The sequence below is a fragment of the Meleagris gallopavo genome, chromosome 3 (assembly GCF_905368555.1).
Source record: "Meleagris gallopavo chromosome 3, MGAL_WU_HG_1.1, whole genome shotgun sequence".
In the NCBI taxonomy this organism is placed as follows: Eukaryota; Metazoa; Chordata; class Aves; order Galliformes; family Phasianidae; genus Meleagris; species Meleagris gallopavo.
In genome coordinates this window covers 46,507,463-46,523,394 of record NC_139406.1, presented here as the reverse complement: position 1 = coordinate 46,523,394, position 15,932 = coordinate 46,507,463, and the positions used below count along the sequence as shown (strand labels likewise).

At 40.1% G+C, this 15,932-nt stretch overlaps 2 protein-coding genes across 4 annotated transcripts in view; both read right to left on the bottom strand.

Moving 5' to 3' along the window:
• LPIN2 (lipin 2) overlaps nt 1-7,128 on the bottom strand; it is a 38,875-nt gene extending 31,747 nt beyond the window's left edge. The window contains exon 1 of the mRNA XM_085220828.1: nt 6,875-7,128. The gene's annotated coding sequence lies outside the window, so the exon portion shown is untranslated. The remainder of the gene's footprint in view (nt 1-6,874) is intronic.
• A 3,161-nt stretch (nt 7,129-10,289) lies between these two features.
• The window catches only part of MYOM1 (myomesin 1), a 79,827-nt gene continuing 74,184 nt past the window's right edge, over nt 10,290-15,932 (bottom strand). For all 3 annotated transcript variants that reach the window (XM_085220824.1, XM_085220825.1, XM_085220826.1), the window contains 2 exons: nt 15,099-15,243; nt 10,290-13,933 (listed from right to left, as the gene is read on the bottom strand). In XM_085220824.1, the coding sequence (XP_085076950.1) occupies nt 13,779-13,933; nt 15,099-15,243 (300 nt within the window). In that variant the 3' untranslated portion in view covers nt 10,290-13,778. The remainder of the gene's footprint in view (nt 13,934-15,098; nt 15,244-15,932) is intronic.

The window sequence follows — 15,932 nt, the reverse complement described above, 5'->3', positions numbered from 1 at the left end:
TAAACCTGTTAAAGCACATCCAGTGGAGGGCCACAAAAATGATCCAAGCAGTGAAACTCCTCTCCTATGAGGACAGGCTGAGAGAACTGGGCCTGTTCAGCCTGGAGAAAAGACTCCAAGATGACCTGATAGCGGCCTTCCTGTATCTAAAGGAGAGCTATAGGAAAGAAGGGAACAGATTCTTCAGCAGGGTCTGTGGTGATGGAACAAGGGGAAATGGCTTCAAGCTTAAAGAGGAGAGATTTAGGTTAGATATAAGGAAAAAAACCTTTTACAGTGAGAGTGGTGAGGCACTGGAACAGGTTACCCAGAGATGTGGTGGATGCCTCGACCCTGAAGACTTTCAAGGTGAGGCTGGATCAGGCCCTGGCAACCTGGTGTAGCTGTAGGTGTCCCTGTTCATTGCAGGGGAGTTGGACCAGATGGCCTTTAAAGGTCCCTTCTAACTATAAGGATTCTACGATTTTATCATTCTATAAACACTTCGTATATTCAAAACATTTCTTCCATAGGCTACATGTATACCTGCAGATTGAATTTACATGTCCCAAGTGATGATTCAAAGGAAAAAAAAAAAAGAAAAAAAAAAAAGACTGACCAACAGTGAAAATTTAAAGTGATTTGATTGTACTGTATGGGAACTGTAGAAACAGCATGGCCAGAACACAGCCATAGGACTTTTCCCCAGCTTTTGTCAGTACATGTTATCCTACGTTCTGGAAAGGAGGAAACAAGCAGTAATCCTACAGACAGGAGTGTCGATGAGAACACAAAAACAAAATATGCACAGATCAAGGTAAATTTGCTGAGACAATGATTGAGGCAGATGCATCCTTCTTTAATAAAGAAATCATAATACATACAGCAAGCATGGAACAACCTTTGCCCACATCCTACATCTTCATGTTGACCCAACATCCCAAATCACACTTCATTTTGATATGGAAAAGATTCTTAAGATCTTTGGAATCTTAAAATTCCAAACCATTTCTTCATTTTCATGCACTTTTAATGCTTTGGCTATACAGTGCAAACAAAGTGGATGAGTTCCTGATTATCCTATAGAGATGACAAAACAGAGACTGGAGTCCCTGGAGGTGTTCAAGGCCAGATTGGATGAGGCCCTGGGCAGCCTGGTCTAGTATTAAATGCTGAGGTTGGTGGCCCTGCCCATGGTGGGGGGGATTGGAGATTCATGATTCTTGAGGCCCCCCCCCCCCTTCCAATCCTGACCATTCTGTGATTCAACAGAAGCAAAAAACAAACAAACAAACAAACAAACAAACAAAAAACCCTACTGAAGGAATGAGAAGTCTTATCACAAGTACCAACAGCACGGAACGAGAATCCAAGCAGTTAAGAGATGCTAGAGAGAAACACCCATGAGATAACAACAATAAGGAATGCACTGACACCTAAACTGGTGATTAAAAATGAGCAAAATCAAATGTTTGGCTTTCCATTTCCAATGTAAGAAGGTAAGTTCAGTTTCTGCAGGATCTCCTGTTGGATAGGCATTCAAGTTAGAATATTTTTTCAGTGATGTTTAAGTTATTTTTTGACCCCTGAGAAAAATAGAAGGGGGGACAGCATGAAAGAAAGGCCACAATCTGCAGGGGCCTGTCTCTTCTGTTACGTGTCACCAGCTGTACCTCAATGACTTACTAACAATTATCTGATTCCAGTATTATAGCATCTTTCCTTAACTTGAGCTCTTTCTCCATTTTCAAGAGCTTATAAAGCAAGTTTTATTGATAAAGCTATCAGTGCAACCAAAAACTTATTATATTCACACAAAAAACATTCTTGTCTATGTAAAGACATTAACTTCTTTCAAGACACTGAAAAAGCAAAGCCGGCTAATGCAAGACTGCACCCTTTCAAAATCTGTACAGGCATAATCCAAACAGAAGCTTGCTACACTCGACAGATAAGCTATTTCTGGCAGCACGGACTCTCCCACAGCCACATCATCCTTTGCTGAACTTATTACTACATACATAACACAGGAACCAAATTTTCTGAATAGAAATTCCATCCATCTCATTTTTCCTTAAAGTAAGAGAAGCTGGCGAAGCTTTTCCTGTATGTTTTCAGAAAGCTGTAATTATTTCCCTTATGAGCAGCCTTTATTTGTCTATACTTCCCACTGGGGGGGAAGAAAAGCCTTCCCATGCACTGCTCTGCCTCAGGTGTATTTACGCTTTCTTCTGACCCTCCAGCATTTCAAAATCAAAGCATATGTATTTAAGCAAGAAAAGCATCCTATCTATTAACAGTGAATAAGGACAGTGAGGCTAGCACATATCTTCAGAACAAGTACACTGATTCTGAGAAAGACATACATGAAACATCGAAGTTCTAAAAATACTATATATAAACAAGAGATCTTTTTCACTTAACAGACTCTATAACATTTAAATTGATGCATATGTACCAAAATAAATTCAATTTGCACAGAAATCAATGCTATTTTATTAGAAAATCAGGTAAAAATGCTGAATTCCCACACATATGGGTATGCACAGCATGAGATATTTGGAAGGGGAAAATTAAATCTAGCTGAACAAAGCAGAATATGCTTACTCATTCATCAAGCACAATCTATGGGCATTATTAAGTTTTAAGGAACACAGATCACATATCTATCTGAAGGATACTTCTCCTCACCCACAGCACATTACAGCACATCTGCACCACACAGATGAGACACGGTAAACCTGTAAAGCAGCCTGACAGATTTCTTGTTCCTGTTAACACACACACTTCTCATTTGAGGAAAAAATGGCTTTAAATGACCACCAAGAATTTTATTTTAAAAAATCGCTACATTTCAGTTCACACTGCTAACTAGATTCTGTTGTTATCCAAGTGAGAAACAATTTCTTCCTTCTATAATGGAATCTCAGCTACAATGTATCGTTCTTCCTTGTAAGAACTCCGCAAAGGGTTCTTTACATTTTTCCTTTAAAAGGCCTGTAATAGTCACCAATCCAAGAAGAAGAAAAAAAAAAACACAAAACAAACTAACAAAAATCCTTACATTTCCTGAGGAAACAACACTATCAAAAGAAGACTATTAAGTCTAAAGACATGGCCTAAGACTGGTTTAGTATGAACTATGTTAAACCAGCGAGGCTGTGGATGCCCCATCCCAGAGAGCATTCAAGGCCAGGCTGGATGGGGCTGTGAGCAACCTGGTCTAGAGGGAGGTGTCCCTGCATACAGCAGGGGGTTGGAACTACCTGACCTTAAAAGTCCCTTCCAACCCAAACTATCCTATTTTATGATCTTCAGCCACACAGATTGACACAGAAATATCACATGGTACACTAGAGACTTTTCTAATATCACTTTAAATGTTTACATCTCTGCTACTGAAATTCAACATTTTGGATAAAGAAATGGACTATATACTTACTTAAACTTCATCTCTGTTTACTCAGTAGAGCGCAGCAACAAACAGATCTCTCTTAGCTTTAGGAAAAGCACTGAATCATAGAATGGTTTGGGTTGGAAGGGGTCTTTAAGATCACCTGGCTCCAACCCCTGCTATAGGCAGGGACACCTCCCACTAGACCAGGTGGCTCAAAGCCCCATCCAGCCTGGTCTTGAGTACTTCCAGGGAGGTGAATGACTCAGGACAACTTCTGGTGGTATGCTGTCAAATTACTGCAAAGCTGAAAGACACCGATAACAACAAAATCCTTAAACAAGGGGAAGCTAGCTTCCTTCACTTGGAAATTCCCTTGAAAAAGAAACAGAAGAAATAGTTATATTTCTATTTTTCTTTAAAAAACGACAAACACTAATCCCTCCAGAGCACAGGTAAGTTCTGTCTTCAAATACAAACACACTCTGGAATGACAGTTGCATATTAAACCAGCCTGGCTGCACCAGTAGAAACATAAGCCCTGATGTTTGTAACAAAGGAGCGAGCACAGCTAGGCAGAAGAAATGCTCACTTTTACATGAAACAATCTTTGCAATAGCAGCAACAATTTTCTGTGCTTGAAGTAAATAATTTTATTTGCAAATTTTTAAAATCTCTGCTTACCTACATAACATAGATACATTTACAAAGTATAAATATGCTATATTTGTGTTACTTTACAGCTTTAGAAGTGCACGTTCAGCGCTTGCTAGATAGAACAGCTCGTTTGAAAGGGACCGAGCTCAGGAACTGCCTGAGCACTTCAAGACCAACCAAAAGCAAGAGCACATTATTGAGGGCACTGACCAAACGCCTTGAACACTGACAGGCACAGAACACCAACCACAGTTCTAGGAAGCCTGTTCCAGGACTTGACCTGTGCCCAGTCTGATCCTCCCTTGGCAGCTCTGAGCCGTCTCCCTCCTGCCATTGGTTCCAGGAGCAGAGCCCAGCACCTCCCCGTCTCGCCTCCTCGGGGAGCTGCAGAGCAGAGAGGTCAGAACTTCGTAGAAGCACTCCTGATCAGCACCACAAAATGCAGAAGCCATTGGGATACAATTTGTTCCACTAGAATTTACCCACTACTGCAGGAATACATCTAATCACACATTGACGCAACAGTCACTGCTTTGTACACATCTGAAAGTTTTGGGTTTGTTTTTTTTTTTTGGAGGGAGGGGAAGCATACATTTAGCATTGAGCAGTAGATCTCACATCAGAAACTATCCTTTCATCTTTCTCAGACAATAACATGTAAAGTGCTTGCAATTCATATATAAAGAGTGATTAAAAGTTACTACACATATAAGTCAAAGCTATTTTAATAAAAGAAAAACAGTAGCGTACTAATTCAGCTCAGATATTCTATAAACAAACAATGAGATCTTGAAGAACTGTTGTTTTTTTTCTTCCTACATGCTGCAAACTTGCACTTAATGTGTAAATAAACAGAAAAGAAGAAAATTCTGATCCAGAGTCTGAATTATGTGAGCACCTTCCAGGATGAAAAAAAATACTCCACAAACAACGTGCCATCAACAATGAAAACGACCCAACACAACTAATTTCATCTCTAGTTTTGACAGAAGTTCCCAGTGTAGCTTGGAACAAAATCCTTTCAACTTTACCTGAGCTAGACTGCAATTCCTGGGAGACAAAGAGCAAGACGAAGAATGGCTACTGCATGCTGCCTCTGGGACTTCAGATGCATCAGGAGATGTCAAGTGTAAGAAGTGCAATTTATATTTCCCCATAAATGATCCTGACCTTATATGAGCAGAAAGGAATGATGCAAGTAGGGAGGGAGGACAAGAAGTTGTCAGCGCTGCAATGCTAGAACATTTCACATCCATGTTTTCCTTGTATAGAATAACAAACAACTAAGCTAATATTTTGGCTTGTTAAAAAATTAAGTACTGAGAGTAAGACAAGTTCAAACACCACTTCTTTTGGAGGCCATTAAAGAAAACCAACCATTTTAGTATGCCTAACTGAAAAGCTATGCTATGAGCTAAACAAAGAACACCATAATTGCTTACTACAGTCCTTCAGCACTACCTGTTCTTACTTAATGACAAATAATACCACATAAAGAAGTATCTCAAACTCCTCCAACATTCTGAGTTTACTGATAAACTTCTTATAATTAGTTTATCACTTTTAATATTTACAATATAATAGTGATCACTACATGTGTTTAAAAACCGTTTGGATGTGGTGCTCAGGGACGTGACTTAGCAGAAGGTTGTTAGGGTAGTATGGTTAGGTTGTGGTTGGACTTGATGATCTTTAAGGTCTTTTCCAAACTGAGCAATTCTACGACTCTACGACTTTAATGTTTTTATTGGGCATCTCTCTGATCGTTCACTTACTCCACTAAAAGAGAACTTCCTTGTCTTTCTTTGTAAAGGATGGCAAAATAATTTACATTCCTGGCTGTTCTAAGATGCAAAAAACCCCAAACAGGAGCTGGAAGAGAAGATGTACAACTGACAGACCCGGAGCTGGCTGCCTGCACACACACAAACTGTGGTTTTGTGCATGCAGTGCCATGCTCATACTTCCAATAACACTAAGTGACAGCATACCAGGACTTCATTTCTTTCGTTTTCACAATGCCTTGCTAAAATGTGTATAACCTCACTCATTTTCCCGTTTTCTCGTATTTTTCTAACATCAGGAGCTCAGTATCCAAAATTAGACAGAGGTGGGCAAGGGGAAGAGATCTGCAGCACTGTCTATCACCTTCTTCCTCTCTGACAAGGTCCTAACAAGTACTCTGACGAGATACGGCTAACAAAACACTTCTTATAACAGCAACGGGATTCTGTTCACAAAAAATCATTGTGTAAACACAAGAGGCACACGAGACAGGTACGCATATCACATTACTTTGTTGGACTGCGTTTAAGCAGCACGCCGTGTCATTCCGTTACAGCCACGGATGCCTCTAACAGGTCCTCGGCAAGCACCGGGCGAGGGGAAGCGTTGCTCACACACACAACAACCTGAGGTGGGCACTTGGCAACAACTCAGGCGCGCACACAAAGGCGGCGGGCCAACGGTTACAGCTCCACGCTCCCTCCGTCAGTGGGGATAAACAAGAAAAAAAAGAAAAAAAAAGAGGAGGGAGGGGGAAAAAAAGGACAGAAAAAGAAAGAATGCCCTGCAGGTACGCGAGTAACGCGTCAGTTGAAGAAACGCACGGCCGTCAAACGGAAGGAGCCGTGCAACACGGCACCCAGCACCATTTTTAACGCGAGGAGCTCCGAGGGGATGGCGGCACTCATCCTTCCCGGCCCCTTGGCTCCGCTCCCGAGGCCTCCACGGCTCGGCCCGTACCGACGGCCACACCTGGCCGCCGGCAGACGGCGGCCGGTGACCGGGGTTCAACGGTCGCCGCTCCCGCCCCCACAACCCCTCCGCCGCCTCACCGCTTACCTCCAGCGAGGCCGGCGCCGCTCGCGGACGGATGAATGGAAGGAGGCGGACGGGGAACGCCGCGCCGCGCCGGCTGCGAACTGCGCCAAGCAGCGGCGGTTGGCGCAGCGCGTGCACGCCCGCACGCGCACGCGCGCGCGCTCCCTGCGGCGGGTGGCGCGAGGCGCGCGGCCGCCAGAGCGGAGGTTGAGTTGAGCGGGCGGCGGAGCGAACGCGCGCCACCTCAGCGGCACCACGTGACTGGGGATAGGGAGGAGTGAGCGTGCGCGGGGAAGGCGGCCGTTGCGCAAGGGTGGCGGCCATGTTGGGTGTGGGGCAGGGCAGGCGGTGCGATGGGTGTTGGTGGTAGCGTCACGGCTGATTGCCGCCCAACCTTGGGCCTGAGCCGTTTCCTCATGGCAGCAAACGGCAGCCATGTCCTACAGTTGTTTCCTCGCGACAGAGAAATTTAAATATAAACACTTTAAAAACAAACACTTCCCTGCTCAGGGCAGCCTGGTCTGGTGGTTGGCTACCCTGCACGTAGCAGGGGGGTCGAAACTACGTGATCATTGTGGTCCTTTTCAACCCAGGCCCTTCTGTGATTCTATGATTCACCCCCTTTAAGCGTCTCTCACTGTGTTTTGTTGGAAGTTTTCCTTGTACCTGGACTGCCCTGGAGCTGTCACCTTTGTTTATGGCAGGGTGGAATAGCAAAACCCAAACGTGTCCAGCAGGCCAGGTGTGTGTGTCAGGCCAGCAGCTGCCCTGCCCATCTCTTCTGTGATTCACCCCCTCAGCCAGTGTGGCTGCTGCCTCAATTATGTGTTATTATTGATTTGACTCAGACTGTTGCCTGGAGGCCCCAGTTGATAGTGAGGCATAACATATACTGAAACAGGATGATATACTGACCCCTAACAATCTGCAGTATGAAGAAGGGAGAAGAAAGGGAAGAAGAGCATAGCTTGAAAGACAACTCAGGTCTCCCCCCGTGTGAATTTAGTGTTTTATCACTCTCCATTGTTGCCTATTAGTTTTTGTTTTGTTTTCTTTACCAATTCCTTTCGCATCTACTGACTTGATTTAGGCTTTGCTCCTCCCTTGATGTTAGAGCCATTTTGGGCTGTCACACATGTTTAATATAATTGTCACATTAAAAAAGCAGACTAACAGAGTGCAGCAAGGGCTGCATAGCTAAAGTTGACAGTGATAGTTTGCATATCTCTAAAAAGTCTCCTTGGATACCTTTTGTGCCAGTCCTACAAACAGATAAGAAGGTCTGTTTGTTGATCTGTACCGCCTGGTACAAGCTGCCTAAAAGATTATAGTCACTTTGCTTATTTGCAAATAATCCCTTTGAGCATGGAACTAAAAAATCTATCCTCACAGTGCTTGCAGGCTGTTTTTCAAAGGAAGCAGTCCATGGAAGAAGACACAAGCACAGAATTACATGGGCAGGGTGACTGTATTATAGAGAGAGGTATGATTTCACACCTGTACATTTTGATTATATTGTCACGTTGTAAATTCAGTGTCAGTCTTGGAACACTTTCTAGGACACTGGGTACATGGATGCAACACAAATTAATGGAGCAATTTTCCACCCTTCAGTGCAATCATGTTCCAGTTGCAGCAGTTTTCTAAAGGTGCCTCCCATTTTATTATAGTGTTATAATAATAACCTATCTTAGCACAACATCTGCTGCAAGCACATAGTCTGTGCTTCAGTTAAAAAAGCAAAGCATTTGGAATAGGTCGTTTCCCTTCTCTACTGAGTTCCTTACTTGGTATCTTAGTTCCTCAGTTTGTGAGGGAAGCCACACCAGCACTTGCTCTAACAACATTTTTGTTTGTGTTTCCATGATCTTATCTTTGTCAGTCATAGCAGCAAGTGATTTTTCAGTTGAGGGAGTTCTCCTTTCCAACACCAGACAGAACAGTTTGTGGGGAGATAAGAGAGACTAAAATTTTCAGACGTCCTCAAATATCAAATTTAATCTAGACCCTATGATGAAATTAGGCCTACTCCAAAAGCTTCTTAGCTTGCCGACAAATCTTTACTTGAAAAGGGGTAACAAATTTGTAAGTTACACTTTTGTATTTCAGATCTGGGATAGGAACTTCTGATTAAAAGGGTGTTCATTTGAAAACACATTTTCCTTTCAGGTAATCTTTTCCTTTCCAAACTTAGCATCTCCAGACAACCAGAAGGCTGCAGAAGTAAACAGCCTTCGGTATTTTCCTTTTATGTTCTCTACTCTTTTGTACTTAGACACAGATTAAAACCAAACTGTAAAGATGGGTTGCATTTTCTACATCTATACTGAGATTATTTTTCCATTTTCTTTGTGTGGGATTATACATATATTGGTGTAGGTAAGATCTCTCCTTTTATATCTGTGAGTGATTTGCAATCCTCGTTGAACTATACTGTACCTCTCTGGCAGTTAAGCCAGGGCTTCCAGACTGCAAGAAACGTGCCAACTCATTTATGCTCATTTTGCCAGTTTACCACAAGTGTTGCTGTTACATTTCCCCATTAAGACTCTATTTTGTGACACCCAGATAATAACAACACTTATTGTTGCACTGTGCTTGATGGCTTGGGTTGGTTTAGGGTGTTGGGTTCAGTCAGCACGCTCAGATCAAGTCTCAGCTGAGCAACATTTCCCCATTCTTTGTCAGTCAGGTGTTTCACAAACTATCTTCTGATAGTAGAGATCCTTATCTGTGTCAAAATCACAACCTAATTAAGCAGGAGTTTGTATGTTACTACTGTGTTAGTGAGAGTGATGAAACATTAAGTGGAAATGACTCCATCAAATAGGATGGATGATAGAAGACAGAAGCTGAGAAACAGGAGAGGAAAGATGTTGTGCTTGAAAATGTGCAGAAGAGGAAGATTACAAGAAAGACATCTCATGTAAAGAAGTGGGAAATGAGACAAGGAGGGAAGCCTGCGTAAGACTGCAGATGAACCTGATGCCTTCCTTCCTGTCCTGGCTTTCAGCCTCTTCCCCTCCCTGCCTCTTACCTTCATCTCCAGCAGCACTTGTGGAACAGATCAGTTTCTCTCACATTTTTCTCTTTACTGCTTTTGTTACTCTTTTCCCTTCAGTTCTTAAAACTTATTGTCCTTTCAGCAACACAACTTGCTGTATGGAAAGATTTGTTTTGGGTGTCCAGGCAGTGCAAGTGCAGTTTAAATGAAATACTGTCCATGTATCCATGTATTCACTTTCTTTCCAAAGACACAAAACAGAGGCCCACCCTAGACTAATTGCTTTAAGGATGACCTCATTTTACAGCTTGCTGCTTCAAGTACTATCACTTTATGCATTAGCAAATTATGATTAATCAGTCTCAGACAACTGAAAGATCTTCCTTAGTAACTGGCAACAAATCCAGCACTAATACTCAGAACTCAGAGACGTGTAGAATCACAATGTCTTTACTGCAGTGCTGTGCAAAGCCTGTTCTTCACATCTTTAATTTTTGAAATACACTCTTTATAATTTTGGAAGGTGATTAGATAATGTAGCTCATGTACATCAGTTTCCCACTCTGTTAAATACTAGAACAGGGATTTATTACATGGTTATAAATTACAATATAAAGAACATTCCAGTATGTTCCAGACTGCTGGAATGGCATATATAGGTGACAGAGAGATTTGATCCAGAAGTGGAAATTCAGTTGAACATTGTGGCCAGTGTCTGATTTTAAATATAGCCAAATGGTTCTGTGTTTGATAGGAAATTTTATTGCTTCAGAAATAATTTGCATTCTGGCGTTATGTAAGAGATAGAGATTGAGACAATTTCCATAATTATCATGGAGAACTGGATGTAAATTTTACAGTAAGATTGCAACAAAAAAAAATCAACTGTGGTAGCATTATAAACTTCAATATACTCAGCAGCTATGCTAATATTAATGTTGAACATTTTGTTGTACATTTGTGAACAGCTACAGATTAAATAGTAAAAAATAATTTAAAATATTTTTTTAACATTTGAAATGTTTGTGTTTTTTTATTACTATGCGTAGCAATGCTGTATTTGTGGCTAGCAAATAATTCCAAAGCGATTTAGAAGTAAAATAGACTCAGTTTCCAGCTTTGTAAGGAACTATCCAAGATTATTAATAATAATAATAACAACAACTAAAATTAAACCAAGCTCTGGTCCATTTTAATTTAATTTATAAAGCATTGTCACTGCATTTAATTGAAATATCAGGAAAATTCTGAGTTTTCTTTTAACAAAAATTTAAGGCCTGATTTTGGTAAAGTGACAGCAAAAATAAACCCACCATTGGTTTCACAGGGAGCAAAGTGGGCTTTTTTAATCTGAGGTTTGGGACTCTTTTAGATTGTTCTTCTAAGATCCAGCATGTTTTCTATTAAAACGCAAGAAAAAAAAAAGCCCTGTGGCATTTTGCAGGAATTGGATCAGGCTCTTGATGGTAGAATTGGTTCTATTTATAACTTACTGCCATCAATGCGTGTGAGAGACAGGCTCACAATCCAAAGGAGCTGTAAGAAGTGGTGGATTTTCAGAGAGGTAAGTCAGGTTGAAATAATTATCAGGGCAAAGAGCAGCTAAGAGTTGTATGAAACAACCCACAGCTTTGTAATATTTTGAAAGGCCAACCTCTGTATTTCAGTGGCAGAGCAATGTAATCATACATCTGTAGATATCTGTCATTTTCTGTAACAGCTGCATGAGAATCTGTATGCACTAAGCTTCTCATTAACATTTCTCCTAGCATAGAAATGCTGCTTCCTGTGTTTCTGTATGGGACCTACACTTAGATAATGACACTGTTCCAGTGTTCTAGTAATTTAAACAATGATACATGGATGCAAAAACAAGATGCAATGTAATTTTGGGTTACCACTGGGCCAAACAGTAGCTAAGTCTAGTAGGATGATTTAGTTCTGTCTTATTTCAAGTTGCTCCTGCTCCTCCTCCTCCTCTTCTTTATTATTATTATTATTATTATTATTATTATTATTATTTTGGTGTAGCAGTCAATATTTTACTCTGCCATTTTTTTTCTCTGCTGCATCTTACATTTTTCTGTGGGTCATCCACGTTGTTTGAATATTTTATCTTTTCAGTTATTACTGTAATTGCTTACACGTATGCAATCTAAAAACATTTCATGCAGGCAGAAATCTTTCTATTGATTTCAAAAAGAGTTGCAAAGAGCTCTTTTGGATTTTTTATTGAAAAGAAATGGATTTGACAGGTATGAGTGTTCAGGTGTTAAACATTTAAATGTTTTAAGATTTTTTATTGTTTTTTTTTTCATGCTAACAGTTCTATCATGGTGGGTTAGAAGTGTGATACCTCTCGTGTTTTCAGTATCCACTTTTGTCATAGATCTAACACCCTAGAAATATCAAGAGGGTTTAGTAATCTTTCATCAGTAAGCCATCTGGAAAAAGCCAACATAATATGACTGAGCTTTTTGAGAGTAGAAATCAATAAACATATTTTCCTAGTAATTAAACATATTTATTTCACATACTTAATAATTTCTAATTACTTAAAAGTTGGATTTGCTTGCATATTAACAAAAGAAATTCTGACCTTTGCTTTATTGATCTGATTTTTTTTAGCTTGATCTCTGCTTCCTCCAAGATACCCACAACAAATTGAATTTTCATACGTCCTTTAGAGAGGACCTCAAAGGCCACCAGTCCCACCCCGTGCCATGGGCAGGGCTACCACACAGCAGCTCAGCTGCCCAGGACCCCATCTAACCTGGCCTTGAGCACCTTCAGGGATGGGGCACCACAGCTTACATGGACAGCTGTGCCAGCGCCACACTGCCCTTGGAGTACATAATTTCCCCAACATCTTATCTAAATTTCCACTCTTTTTTCCACTCTGAACACATTAATGACTTAAAGTAGAGATTCTTGGCTTGTATGTAGTCATTTATGAAGGCTATGTATAGATTGGCTTAATGTATAGCTACACTCTTTCTTATGAAAGCAAGGGGCCTGCTGGTGAGGGGAAGAAAAAGATAGTTAAGTATTTTGGTGTTGGGCTGTTACTGATGGGAAGGAGAACAGTGGATTTGTCAAGTTTTGGAAGCAGAAACATGGTTGCCATAGCAAAAACGGCATGGAGAAATGAGCACTTGGAGCAACTGATGGTTTATGGATTAATGCTATAATATCCATGGTACCTCATCAGGGCTGGAAGGGAACTGATGAAGTGGAAAGGTTTGAAAAGCAGTCACGTGGTAAGAGATGACCAAACATCAGCCATCTGATGAAAGAGGTGTGGATGAAAGAAACCTACAACAAAAGAAAACCCACTTGTGGCTTTCCTGTGGCCATAGGAGATGGTTCTGTTTCTGGAGATCTCCCCCTGTGACCTCAATGGTCATGGTGAAGAGTGTCACCCACAAGGCATTAAGAGGGTCACACATACTCAGAGAAAGTAAATGGTGTTTGCCTCAAAATATGATGGTCTACAAGTATTAACAAATCCATGTAACTGATTTCAACATTCTTTTACAGACTAGTAGTCATTTCTGGACAGGATTCATTCTAATAACCTCTGCTTCTCATGGATGTTTTCAATAATTAAAATTACCTTGTTAGTAATGGGTCGTTGTCGTGATACTTAGCAATGACTGCAATAAAGCTTCTCTGATACTGAGACGTAACTGCACACCTATTATGCATTTGAAGTTAAGAAGTATTATGGATCATATAAAAACACTCACACTTTTGTGTTAAAATAATATGGCTAGTCTATCACCCATGAAATCTCAACTTGAACTTACTAGTATATAGTAAGATCATAGCAAATTCAGACTCTTCATTCAAGAACACAGAATTTAACTCAAGGCTTTTTTCCCCAGTGATTTTTTCCCCCGTTCCCAGGCTTTCTATAGATTAAGGAACTGTTCTTGCTGCTGCAGCCTTTCCATGAGTCTTCTTTGCTGTTTGTTGATTGTTCTCTGTATTCTTTTCTTTTTCCACTCTGGGGATTTCTTTTGAATCAGATGTCTCTTCTGTGGCAATAATTTCATCTACATGTGGCTTAATATCTGATTTAGGAGAAGTAATAAAATTTATTTTATATTTACTATGCTCAGCATCATGGAGGTATGTTCCATTCCTTTTCCCACACCCCTTTAAAGACATTCAGTATCACAAATAGCGTCAGTACTTTTCAGAGAGCCAAAGCAAGACCAAGTATTTCTGTCCCTAATTAAATAAATTAATGGATGGGACCTGCAGAATATGTACACACAGAAATAATTTCTCCTCATGTAAGTAATCACGTTTACAGAACTTCCCAGAAATGTCCAAGTCATCCATACCAGCAACCAAGAGAGAAAAGAAATGCAGTTAATTACTGCTGCATGCTTTAGCAACAGAAAGGGGAGGAAATAAGAATATAAAATGGTCTATATAAAAAATGATATAACATTTTTGTAATATTTTGTTTGCGCAAATGTATATAAACAAAAAGTATTTGGGAAAAGTATATAAAATAGATATTCTGATTATGTTGGAATTTAAGCCTTATTTGGAGATAAGATGCTCTGAATGAGGAAAATGTAATTGTGAAGAATAAATCAATGTCCAAGCAGCATTTATAGAAGAGTCTAAAATAAGGGTAACAATCTGTAATATACAAGAATGCTGAATCACCAGAGACCTTTCTTTTCTGCTCTTTCTCTAGTCTGACTGGAAAGATGGTTGTAATTCCAACTTTGTCATCAAATGTGGAGATAAAACTAAGAAAGAACAATTCACTGATCTCAAATGGTAGCTACATGGTCAGAAAAAAACTAAAAACTGGTTGAGAAAATTAAGTTATTTTGGCTTCTGTGGTCCCTCAATTACCCTGGCCTATTTTTTTGACAGTGCCATTTATCTAGCTGATAAAAATAATCTCTGTGTTTTCTCTGCAATCAGCAATTTGACTGAATTATTATGCTTTAAAAGATTTTATCGGTCAGGTAAGCCAAGATGAGAGGCCTGTAGCTCAGTAGGACAGGGATTTAAAAGTGTTGATTTAAATATCACTAGGTTTTATTTAACCTGGCAATTCTTGCTTTGCATTTGTTGTCTGTTAAGAGCATGCATGCTGTAAATTGGATTGTTTGGGACTTGGAAGGCAATGATTGATACAAACTATTTTTGCATAACATTTAACAATTTTTCCTTTGGAACGGCCATCTGTAAAGGTGAAAGTGTTCTTACCTTTCTTTTCCTTTTCCTGTTGTGGTTTGCTCATAGTAGTTGCTTTTTTCTTTTTAGATACAGTTATATTATTTTGACTTTGTCCTGAGATGCTAACAGTGTGCTTAGCTGTGTCAGTCTGGCCTGACACAGTAATCACAATCACCTGTAGCAGAGCAAGAACAAAATTGCACAAGCGAGAAATGGCAATATGTGACAAATTTTGTTTGAAATCATCATAGCTGAGTCCCTGGAAGCAATATGTGTAGAAACAACTATAATTTCAGGGCCTGTACACCTTCTGAACCAAAGGGATGCAGAATCCAGATTATCTGGGAGGTGGCCCACTTCTTGTGTTACCTTGCAGTTCTGCTGAATCGGTAGACAGGTGAACAGGTTTTTGATGATGAAGTAGTAGAAACAAACTACTGCCCAAATGCAATCCTTATTTAGATTATGCTAATACTAAGTAATAAACATCAGGTCTTGCAAGGGACAAGTCAAGTTCGTGTTTGGGCTCGGGAAGATGGACAAGAGATGAAATGTTGCTTTTACATGCTCTGGGACCACGACAGAGTGACCTACTTTTCATCCTTGGGCTGGCTTTCTATCATACTAAGTAAAATTATGAAATAATTTGACATTTCTTCGTTAAACTCGGAAAGCTTGCTGCATCTCAAATTCCAGATATTCCCCTGATTGTATTTTGAAAATTAATAATGAATTCATTTTACTTTGAAAGACAGCTACAGTAACTAAATAGTCTGAACTATTTTTAACTGAGATTGTGATTCATTAATGTACGTAATTGCACACTTAAGATTGCAAGAATCCCATTAAATATTTTAGTTTGAA